Source organism: Epinephelus lanceolatus, chromosome 14, assembly GCF_041903045.1.
Source record: "Epinephelus lanceolatus isolate andai-2023 chromosome 14, ASM4190304v1, whole genome shotgun sequence".
Classification (NCBI taxonomy): Eukaryota; Metazoa; Chordata; class Actinopteri; order Perciformes; family Serranidae; genus Epinephelus; species Epinephelus lanceolatus.
In genome coordinates, this window is record NC_135747.1 from 2,022,501 (window position 1) to 2,035,000 (window position 12,500).

A 12,500-nucleotide genomic window follows, 5' to 3' on the forward strand; every position below is an offset into this window, starting at 1 on the left:
TCAGGTCCATGTATTGTTACACCTCTAGTGACACCTCTACATATTTCTAATGTAAGAGACAGCATTACAATAAATGCTTAGGGGATGTGGACTTACTCCTTGGTTTTGGCGGCTGTTTTGCAGAACGGCTCAATGAAGATCAAGTTCTGATCAGCAGTGAGCTGTGAAAAGAAAGAAAAACATAGGGATCATAGGAGCATTAATGTTTTTCCTCATTTATTTCATTCATTCGTTCATTCATTCATTCATCCATCCACTCATTCATTCAAACCTTTATTTAAGACTTGGGCAATCAATTAAGGAAGATCTTCATTTTTAATGATGCCGAGCATGAACAAAGACATTAAAAACAATCACCTAGCAAACAAAGAACCATCATGCATACCAATTAAAACAGAAATGAAAACATACAAAACAAAAGAACAATAAAAATAATAAATGATCGCCTAAAGTAGACATACAGGGTAATAAATATACTCAGGTGTAGTTAAACGCATTTACACTCAATTAAAACAAGATCAGAGATAAAGCATTTAAACAGCCATAAAGGTGGCAGAGTGTCCACATTTAGGGATTCTGGCAAATTCTTCCATGTATAAGGTGCACTGTAAAAGAATGACATTCCTCCTAGTTCAAATCTGATTAAGGGAGTGTGAAGCAACAACCTATTCTGTGAACAAGTACCAAGATTAATGTGAGGTCAGGTTTAAAAGGGATCAAATATAGGGTGGAAACATCTGCATCAAAGCTTAATAAAAGAACAAATTACCAATGCTGGTCTCGCCTTACAGCCAAATGTGGCCAGCCAACCTTTTAATAATGGTGGCAGTGATGGGTGCTGTAAAAATCACCAGTTGTGAACCTTAGCGCTGAGTGGTAAACAGTATCCAGTGATTTCAGTGTAGAAGCAGCAGCTTTTCTGTATATAACATCCCCATAATCCAAAACAGGCAAAAATACAGATTCTACAATTCTTTATCTATGTAGAAAAGGGAAACAACTCTTATTTTTGTACAGAAATCCAAGTGTTGTCGTCAATTTGGTCAGAATTTCTATATGGTGCTTAAAACTGAGATTGCCATGCAGCCAGATACCAAGGTATTTTTACTGTGGGACTCTCTCTATGGATGTACCATTTGCAGAATGAATATTGAAAGATCTAGTATGAGTAGCCTCAGTGAACAGCATCTATTTTGTTTTGTCTGAGTTTAGTACTAGCTTGAGGTTATGTACTTGAAGTTGGTGCAAACCAAAAGACAATTCAATGGCTGACTGTGTCATCCACATACAGATGAAATTATTCCAGTGGAGACAGTCAAGTTAAAAATTTGAGTACTGCATTCTGCAATTAGCAGCACTGAAAGTATACGAAAAAGGTATCTAAATCATCAGCACAAGTTGATTTCCTATTATCAATAGAAAGAAGAGCATTACTATCTTCCCAAAGACTAAAAGAGGACAAACTGAAGCTTGGTGAGGAGGTATTACAAAGATTATTACAAAGATCCTGACATTCAAGGGAATGGTTCTGTTTACTTAAACTGGTTTCAAAAAGATGTCCAGAGGCAGCACAATGACTGTTTAATACAGAGCAGATTTCCTTACTGTCTATTAATGTTAGCTGAGATTTTTTTTTTTTTCTTTAATTGATTTAACAACCTTCCAAAATTTGCTCTGATCATGAATGGGGCTGGTGAAAGCCAGTAAATAGTAGTCTGACTTAGCCTTTCTTAACGCAGCAGTCCAGTGGTTGTTTGAACACAAGCCAGTGGGAGGGCTTGAGCCCAAGCTTTATTTCTGGAATTAAAAAGATCAGCTAAGTCTGCAGTAAACCATGGACTTGACCAAGCTTTTACCCTATATTTTTCAAAAGGAGCATGTTTATCAACAACAGAATTAAAACATCAGTATAATGATTTAAGGCAAGGTCTACATCAGGGATTTTGGTAACATCAGGTGCTGCGATACAAGTCATGTAGAAAAGCACGATCATTGAGTTTTTTCAGATTCCTTCTCGTTATTACATGGAAGGTTAATTTCTTAATGCTCACATCTCTGATGCAGGGAATAAAACAATGAAACTTATGCCAGAGTCAAATACACCACTGAAGATGTATTTATCAGGCATGTTACAGAGAATAACATCAATTAGGCTTAATTAGAAAATAATTGTGTCAGATTCATACCATTAAAAATATCTTTTTAACTTGTCTGATACAGATGATAACCAGTCAATATTGAGATCACCCAAGATGACTATCTCAGAAGATAAAAAAGGTGACAGCAGTTCAGCCAACTTATAGATAGGAGGTGAGGGGGTCACAGAGGACAAGAACAGCAATTAGTGACTGGTATGTAGTAGGGTAGTGGAATATCACCTCATTCACGATAATACAGATATATTTTTTAATATTATATATTTATTTAATATTTATACATTATATATTTTATTATATATTTTTTAACGGTTACTGCACTCAAATTCAAAATACTGCCGCGAGTCGTGTCGTGTCCGCGAGTCGAGGTCCCCTACAGATTCGAGGTTGCTGGACAGCGGCACGCTGGAGACTGATTTGTTTGCCCACGGGCGGCTGCCGTGGCAGGGCTGTGTCGCCGCGTCCTTGATCTTCACTTTTCCAGCGGACCGTTCGAGCAAGTCCGGCTTCTCTGCTGCTAACGCTGCTGCCAGGATACAGCGGAGGAGGAGCCAGCTGCTAATGCTATGTACCGGGACGCTGCTAATGCTGCTTGCCATGCTGCTAATGTTTGTTTCTCAAAAAAATCAGTCGGGTCAATGACCCACCTGCACATGGGCTACAATGTATGATCGAAAATGAATAACAGTTAAAGTATTCGAAATATCAATCCCCGTCTAGCTATGATGCTAGTTAGCCAACTTTGGCTAAAGCTTACCTGTCAAGGAAAAGAGTAGCCACTTCGACATCCAATTTCAATCCGAGTTTTGTCTTGGCATTTTTGGGAATCATAACAAGGTTGTTTGGGTTTAGTTGCACCGTCAGTCATTGTAGCTCAGTCGTAACTTAACTGATGCTGAGACTCTACTGACTGCATGACTGGTAGACGGCGGTGGGTGGCGCAACAGGCCAAAACACAAATTCAAAACACAAACATGATTTGTGGACCGTAAATATTTTTTTTTAAATGCGAATATTCTGGCTGTAGTACTGTTGTCAGTGAGATCAGTATGTTATATTAACATTATTCCTTAGTCTCTGTGACATATTAGGATGATTTTATGACTATTTGCTTTAGATTTCTTACATATAGCTCCTTTAATATGATTTTTTGAACTATGGAATGTGAAATGTCTTGAAATTTAGATTTAATGTAATAAGCCACGCCCCCTTTAAGCAATAATTTTCAAATTTTGTGCATTGATTGAGACATGACCCTAGATGAGGCAAAACAAGTTTCGTAAAAATATCTCTGGCTGACTATGAGATATCAACTTTTTGCTTGTATAACGTCCCCCCCTAACTTTCAAAATATGATTCAGATACTTACAGTACAGGCCAAAAGTTTGGACACACCTTCTCATTCAATGCGTTTTCTTTATTTTCATGACTATTTACATTGTAGATTCTCACTGAAGGCATCAAAACTATGAATGAACACATGTGGAGTTATGTACTTAACAAAAAAAGGTGAAATAACTGAAAACATGTTTTATATTCTAGTTTCTTCAAAATAGCCACCCTTTGCTCTGATTACTGCTTTGCACACTCTTGGCATTCTCTCCATGAGCTTCACGAGGTAGTCACCTGAAATGGTTTTCCAACAGTCTTGAAGGAGTTCCCAGAGGTGTTTAGCACTTGTTGGCCCCTTTGCCTTCACTCTGCGGTCCAGCTCACCCCAAACCATCTCGATTGGGTTCAGGTCCGGTGACTGTGGAGGCCAGGTCATCTGCCGCAGCACTCCATCACTCTCCTTCTTGGTCAAATAGCCCTTACACAGCCTGGAGGTGTGTTTGGGGTCATTGTCCTGTTGAAAAATAAATGATCGTCCAACTAAACGCAAACCGGATGGGATGGCATGTCGCTGCAGGATGCTGTAGTAGCCATGCTGGTTCAGTGTGCCTTCAATTTTGAATAAATCCCCAACAGTGTCACCAGCAAAACACCCCCACACCATCACACCTCCTCCTCCATGCTTCACAGTGGGAACCAGGCATGTGGAATCCATCCGTTCACCTTTTCTGCGTCTCACAAAGACACGGTGGTTGGAACCAAAGATCTCAAATTTAGACTCATCAGACCAAAGCACAGATTTCCACTGGTCTAATGTCCATTCCTTGTGTTTCTTGGCCCAAACAAATCTCTTCTGCTTGTTGCCTCTCCTTAGCAGTGGTTTCCTAGCAGCTATTTGACCATGAAGGCCTGATTGGCGCAGTCTCCTCTTAACAGCTGTTCTAGAGATGGGTCTGCTGCTAGAACTCTGTGTGGCATTCATCTGGTCTCTGATCTGAGCTGCTGTTAACTTGCGATTTCTGAGGCTGGTGACTCGGATGAACTTATCCTCAGAAGCAGAGGTGACTCTTGGTCTTCCTTTCCTGGGTCGGTCCTCATGTGTGCCAGTTTCGTTGTAGCGCTTGATGGTTTTTGCGACTCCACTTGGGGACACATTTAAAGTTTTTGCAATTTTCCGGACTGACTGACCTTCATTTCTTAAAGTAATGATGGCCACTCGTTTTTCTTTAGTTAGCTGATTGGTTCTTGCCATAATATGAATTTTAACAGTTGTCCAATAGGGCTGTCGGCTGTGTATTAACCTGACTTCTGCACAACACAACTGATGGTCCCAATCCCATTGATAAAGCAAGAAATTCCACTAATTAACCCTGATGAGGCACACCTGTGAAGTGGAAACCATTTCAGGTGACTACCTCTTGAAGCTCATGGAGAGAATGCCAAGAGTGTGCAAAGCAGTAATCAGAGCAAAGGGTGGCTATTTTGAAGAAACTAGAATATAAAACATGTTTTCAGTTATTTCACCTTTTTTTGTTAAGTACATAACTCCACATGTGTTCATTCATAGTTTTGATGCCTTCAGTGAGAATCTACAATGTAAATAGTCATGAAAATAAAGAAAACGCATTGAATGAGAAGGTGTGTCCAAACTTTTGGCCTGTACTGTATGTCGACATTTTCTACAAGTTTTGTGACAATTGGCTCAACGGTTATAGTGTAAAATCCATTCATGTGCTGAGCCATGCCCCCTCTGAAGTTCATTGCTCAATATCATCAAAACACAATGACATCAAAAAGTCTTTGACAACTTTTAAAAAGCTTCATCCTGTGATGATCCACAGAACATTTGGTACAAATTGGACCTACGCCTTAAGAGGAGATGTCAAAAAGGTGTTTTTCAAAAAATTCAATATGGCAGACAAATGGGCGGACTTCAAGGCTTCTTAAGGCTTTTGTAGAACCCTTTCACCTGACCATGTGTGTCACACAGCTTCCAGTCACTGGTTAAAATGTCATGTCTCTATGATGTACTATCTCACTGGAATTTGCAAAGACATTTCTGAATAATTATAATAATAATAATAATAATAATAATGAAACAGGACAAAAACAAAAGGGTTTCAGTCCTTCAGGTTTGAACCTCTAATTAGAGATATTTTTTGTTCAGTTTTTACTAATTATTTAAAGAAAGTGGTTAACATGTAAAGCTTACAATAAGCTCACTTATTTTGTACAATACTGTTTTTCTAATGATAAAATATATAAATACATGTGTCTCTTTTAATAATTTGTCATTTCGTCAAGAATATTGTTGTCGCAGAAATACCCTGAAATATCTTGATATTATTTTAGGGCCATATTGCCCACCGCTAGTGTGTAGTAAGAAGCTGTAAAGAAACAAGTGGCAGACAGTCACTGATGTGAGGCTGTTGTGACTGCATGGAAAATGTTTGCTGACAGTGCTCGGGTGCCGTTGAAGCTGGGGTGGATACCATCATGGATATAGCTCATTCCCAAAATAGACTGAAATTGTCCATAAAAGACAAGTTGTGTGTTGGGCAAACTGGCTGCAGCCATGTGTGAAAAGAGATCAGCCTTCTGTCCTGCTCATCCAGGATACTGGACTGGGTGGTGTGCTTAATTTTACAGGGAGTACTCAGAGAAGACTTTTTTTCCCCCTGTAAATCCTACATACGATAGACCAAGGCTCCTGGTTGAGAGACAAGCTGTGGATTTTCAGATTTGGTGTGAATGCAGCCTCAGCCATACAGACTGACAGTGTCAAGACTTTTGGTCACTTAGTAAAATTATTTTTAGTTTATGGATCTAAGTAATTTGACTGATAAAAAAAAATGTGAAAAATTATTGATCTGCCGTAGCCGCTTTCTAAGAGACAATTGCCATTTGAATTGTTTGGTCAAGGCTTTCAGTGCCAAAATTCATTTTGTTGTATTGTACGTCTGAGACCCTTTAAGGGGTTAATTGTAAGCGCGTGCCGCAGGTATTCTTGTGTTCACGGAAGCAGCTCATCATATCCTAGTCTGGGGCCGTTAGTGGCCGTTTTGGTAAGGAACCGGAACCAGGGCGAGTGAGAGAGGATCCGGTATTCGATGGATGCGCCTTTCCGTCAAAATAAAAGCACCAAGCTAATAAAAATGCGGTGAAACATTTTATTTAAAGAATAATAATAATAATAATAATAAAAACCAGGCTGGTGACGTGAGGCTATTATATCCAGACCTTCGGCAGGAGCACACGGCCCATTGGTATGTAGCAACTGCTAGCTGCAAAATAGCCTGCTAAGGATGTTTAAATCATAAATAAATGGTTCTATGTTGACGTTTACCACACTATCCCAATGTGCTTTAGTTAAATTATGACTTGTGGTTTATAGGCGTTCAGCTTCTAACGTGAGTGTTACGTAGCACTCTCGGCTAGCACTCGGTTAGCTCCCGGTAGCATTCTCGGTTATCAATATTAGCCGAGACATAACGGTAGTTAAATACTCGATCAGCTAACGTGAACGATAGCGTGGTAAATGGTGACTTTAACTCCATAACCCGTTGCAGAACATTGCGTCGTGTTGTGTTTCGTGACTTTTGTGTCTTATGGGCGACACGTGTAGTAAGTAAACACGGGCTATGTCATAACAACTCCGCAATGCCGTCTAGGGAACTGCTTTGCGCATGCTCCTAGAGCGCTAAGCTTTCTGGGAAATGTAGTCACTGTGGTTACGTTGAGTCTGCTGTGTTATGTGTAAGACAACATTACTTATGTAAAAAATATGTAAGTAAACGCGTGTTATATGTAAGACAACATTATTGTTATATGTAAAACAACATTCTTGTTTGCTTATACATTTAAAAAGAATATTACATACTTTATTTCTTTTCCTGAACAGATGTAGAATGATAGTTAATGGGAGAAGTAATTGACCAGCTTAAACAAATCTATGTACTGTTTATTAAAAAAATGAAAGCAGCTATTTAGTAGTCACAGTTTTACTGATATAACATTACATGTAACCTTTTGCATCTCTGTTTCTGATTGTTTCAGGTTTATGATTATTTTGGTATTAAAATAAAGAAGACGAAAGACAAACATGAGTCATAACATTTTGTGTGCTGCCTGTCAAGCTTATTCGGAGGGCTAAAATTTGAAAGATCCGAACAGACAGCCCTCCAGACCATTTTACTCGTTGCCATGGAAAAGTTGAACTATTGCTGCTGTCATATTCATATGTCATATAAGTTGATGAAAAGTGCCTACTCATCTGTTCCTGCAAATAACAAGATAAAAATCCAATGTATAGCTTTTTTTGTGGCTTAACAAAAAATATATTTATACATCTCTATTTAACATACAGGCTAAATGCTTCAAAATCATAAATGTTTGTAAATAAGGACAGGACTATAACTCAGTAAATTGTGCATAACCTACATAAGAACTTATTTTGTTGTTTTTTGGCCAATTTTTTTTGCCTATTTCACTGTGCAGCCTGATAGGCCACGATACTACAGTGCACAGTCCCTCTACAGTCTATACTTATACATATTTCTGGCCAACACAATTCAAGTAACATTTTAATAGACCTAACTATCAATAACTATTTGACACATTCCTAAGTTTTTTTTAAACTGGCTGACTTTCATATCTATGGAATTACCTTAGAGCTGAGAGAGAGGTTGAAAATATAGGTCAGGGGTTGAGCAATGAAATCTGTAGGTAACTAAAAAAACAAAGGTTCAAAGTTGTCTGGACCAGCAGGTTTTTTACTATCTAACTTTAGTAAGGCTTCATGCACTTCACTAACAGAAAATGGAGAGAAACAGAAAGGTTGATGTATACCATTTTGGTCTGTATCACGAACAGTGGTGTTCAAAGCACCAGAGGTGGAAACAGAATCAAACAGCGAGCCAGAGGACACAAAATGCTCAATTAACCAGTTCAACATAGTAGGCCTATCTGATACAATGAGTCTGTGGTAATGCAAGGAGATAACTCATTATCATTTATACAAGTATATAAAGATTTTATGGCTTTCCAGGACTTCCTCGGATTATTCAAATTTTCAGTGGTAACTGAAAGATAACAATCAGATTTACATGCTTTGATTCGCAAAGTACAATCATTTCTTTGCTGCCTAAACTGGAGCCAATCTGCCGCAGACCCTGTCTTTCTAGCCTTAGCCAAGGCCTTTTCTCTCTTGTGAAGTCGACTAGATGAGATAAGGACACCCTTTGTTTTTTTAAGTATAGCGATGGTTTTTGACATTTTAGTTTTCACATTATTTATATGTGGCTTCCAACAAAGTTGATCAACAATTATCACACCAAGAAATTTGTTTTCATACACTCTTTCAATTTCACTACAATTTACCTTGATTTTAACCTGGTTTTTAATTTGTCTGGTGCCAAAAATTATAAACTTTGTTTTGTTTAGGTTCAGTGATAACTTATTAATGTCAAACCAGTTTTTCAGTACATTTAATTCCTTTTCAGCTGTACTCAGAAGCTGTTCTAGATTTTTACCAGAGCAGTAGAGAGTGGTGTCATCAGCAGATAAAACACATTTTAACAGTTTGGAAACATTACAAATATCATTGATATATACATGGCTTATGAAAATAAATATTAAACTAATATTCCTGTTTACATGCAGCCATGCACACTCTGATTAATGTGCCCTAACATGCTGTTTAGCACATCAACATATGAAGAGGAGAACAGATGAGGTGCTTGTTATGCTGCTTCTTCGCATCAAAACAGGATGTATTCAGTTTTATACTGGAGGCAGGGTCAGGGTAAACCCATCCTCCCTCTTTCAGTCCTTCAACCACAATATTTGCACATATCTAATAACCTGCTTGATATCCAAGTCTTTCATAATGTTTTAAAGTAGGTGTGTTTCTCCTTCAAACCAGAATTGTGGGATTTTCTTTTGGGAATGCATCTCTACTCCACAGCCTTACAATTCATTTCATGTAAGACTGTGAGCCTCTGATAGGGTACACTGACCATTTCTTGGGATATTAGCACCATTAGTGTTAGATATTAACACTTAATATCCAACCCCTTCCACTGCCATTTCCCCAATGTCACTGATAAACAATGGCAACAGTGGACATGTCTCAATGTGGCCAACCACCTTTTTATCAACTCTCCTCGTTTATGGCTGCCAATCACAGCAGGAACTCAATAAGCCTAATTTTCACCCCAACTGCCTGTTCCTAATCACAAATGCCAAGGATGTCTTAAACACAGTGTTACTATTGTACCTCCGCTGAACCCACAGCTGCCAGTTCAGTCATGTAGAGGTCCAGGATGTGGAACTGCAGTCCGCTGGGTGCCTCACTGCTGCTCTGCAGGAGCTGGACTGTGAGCAGATCCAGAAACCTGGCAACCATGCTGAGGAGATAAAGTTAACACAATTATTCATGTCAAAATGATAAAACCATGTCGAAACAATATTAATATAATGTTTACCCGCTCTCCCAGTTTTTCCTCTTCAGCATCTCAAAGATTTGTCTGAACATGAAGCGAACCAACTGTTAGAGAGAGGAAATGAATCATTTAGCAATACCACAATCACAACATCCAAAATCTTTCTCAAACCACATCTTCAAACATTTACAGCTCAAGTCTTTGTAGAAAACTGTGTTGTTGTAAAAAGTGTTAAATTGTTTTGTTCAGGGGAGTCAAACATACGGCCCGCTGTAGAGCCCAATTCAGTCCACTGTATGACTTTACATATATAATATTGATGCAATTGTGAAGGCTGAGAGGTATAAAATGTAAAATGTTGCTTTGGAGACTTTTTACCCTTACCAGAATACAATTCTCTGAAAAAACAAACAAAATTAAAGCTGCAAGCAGCGCTAGACGGGACCTCGGACTCCCGCTTTTTCGGCCTCCAGCTCACGTAGACAATTAAAGACAAAAGTTTTAGACAGTTTTAGACCCCTCTCCACTCTAGCTCACAGATGACAATTTCTCCACATTTGCTCATGTTATTTTCAGAGGCACTAGCTCAGTTCCTGTTGGATTTAGTTCAGGGGTGTCAGCGCATGATTTGTAGGTCTTGATGAGACGAACAAGCCAGATTTGGTTTAATCTTTCTACGACATTACTATGGGCCGCAGTGGCCATTGTAGTGTGTCTAGGTGGCACCACGAAAATCGTTAGGAGGTTTTGTGGCACATCACCTTTAAAAGCCCATAAAATCCAAACTGTTCAAGTGATGACAAAGTTATTCAGAAGATCTGTTCAGCAGGGGTTGGCCTGTGATGTGTGCGAGTTTGAAGCTGATACGATAAATGGTGGGCCATTTTAGTGTGTCTAGGTGGCGCGAAGACATTCAGGAGGTTTTGTGGCACGTCACCTTTAAGAGCCCATAAAGTCCAAACTGTTCGAGTAATGACAAAGTTATTCATATGATCTGTTCAGCAGGAGTTGGCCTGTCATGTGTGCGTGTTTGAAGCCGATACGATAAACAGTGAAGGAGGAATTATTTTTTGAAAAGGAGAATTTTTGAAAAACGACATCTTACTTTGAAAGGGCAAATAGCTCACTTCTTGTTGGATTTAGCTCAGGGGTATCAGCGCGTGATTTGTAGGTCTTGATGAGACTAACAAGCCAGTTTTGGTTTGATCTCTTAACGATCTTTCTACGACATTCCTACGGGCAGCAGTGGCCATTTTAGTGTATCTAGGTGGTCAGGAGGTTTTGTGGCACATCACCTTGCAGAGGCCATGAAATCCAAACCGTTTAAGTAATGACAAAATTATACAGAAGATCTGTTCAGCAGGAGTTGGCCTGGCATGTGAACGTGTTTGAAGCCGTGTGATTTGTAGGTCTCGATGAGACGAACAAGCCAGTTTTGGTTTGATCTTTCTAAGAAATTCCTACGGGCCGCAGCAGCCATTTTAGTGTGCCTATGTGGCGCTAAAGAGCCCATTTTGGCACTTTGTGGGTTAACTTTTTTCATTTTATCAAATTTGTCGCCAGTCCTGACATGTGTGCAAATTTTGGTGAGTCTTTGAGCATGTTTAGGGGCTCAAATTTGGTTTTAGGACATGGCGGGAGAAAAAATAATAATAATTAAAGGTTTAGAGCCTGCCTTCAAGAGGCTTTTTTGAACATCTTGGAGCGTTACATATGCCTGCCAAGTTTCATACATGTAAGTTAAACTACCTTCAGGGGCTATTTCTTCAAACTTATGAAGGGGGCGCCACTGAGCCATTTTTTGGAAATTGCGCACGAGACCTGTAAAATATCAAATTTTTGACCAGTTCTAAGATGTGTGCAAAGATTCATGAGTTTTCGGGTATGTTAAGGCTCCCAAAAAGGCAATTCATTGGGGTTAAAAATAATAATAATAATTAAAGCTGCAAGCAGCGATGAACGGGCCCTCGCACCTTCACGCAACTAGGGGGGCTGGCAGGACGCCTTCTGACGCGTCAGTTAATTTCTGTCAAAGTTAGACATGCAGGAGTGACTTGGCATATCCTTGATACCGTGCCGGAATGACATATTTCACATTTTGTGAAAATTTTGTGATGACGCTATACACACACACACACACACACACATATATATATATATATATATATATATATATATATATATATATATATATATATATATATATATATATATATATATACAGTACAGGCCAAAAGTTTGGACACACCTTCTCATTCAATGCGTTTTCTTTATTTTCATGACTATTTACATTGTAGATTCTCACTGAAGGCATCAAAACTATGAATGAACACATGTGGAGTTATGTACTTAACAAAAAAAGGTGACATAACTGAAAACATGTTTTACATTCTAGTTTCTTCAAAATAGCCACCCTTTGCTCTGATTACTGCTTTGCACACTCTTGGCATTCTCTCGATGAGCTTCAAGAGGTAGTCACCTGAAATGGTTTCCACTTCACAGGTGTGCCTTATCAGGGTTAATTAGTGGAATTTCTTGCTTTATCAATGGGGTTGGGACCATCAGTTGT

General features: G+C 38.9%; 1 protein-coding gene across 4 annotated transcripts in view; it reads right to left on the minus strand.

Moving 5' to 3' along the window:
- Nucleotides 1-12,500, minus strand: part of rrp1 (ribosomal RNA processing 1) — an 80,907-nt gene that overhangs the window by 55,721 nt on the left and 12,686 nt on the right. For all 4 annotated transcript variants that reach the window (XR_004501209.2, XR_004501207.2, XR_004501208.2 and 1 more), the window contains exons 5-7: nucleotides 9,974-10,035; nucleotides 9,766-9,895; nucleotides 97-161 (exon numbers count right to left, since the gene is read on the minus strand). Coding sequence is in view for 1 of the 4 variants with exons in the window: in XM_033617324.2 (XP_033473215.1) it covers nucleotides 97-161; nucleotides 9,766-9,895; nucleotides 9,974-10,035 (257 nt within the window). In the remaining 3 variants the exon portion in view is untranslated. The remainder of the gene's footprint in view (nucleotides 1-96; nucleotides 162-9,765; nucleotides 9,896-9,973; nucleotides 10,036-12,500) is intronic.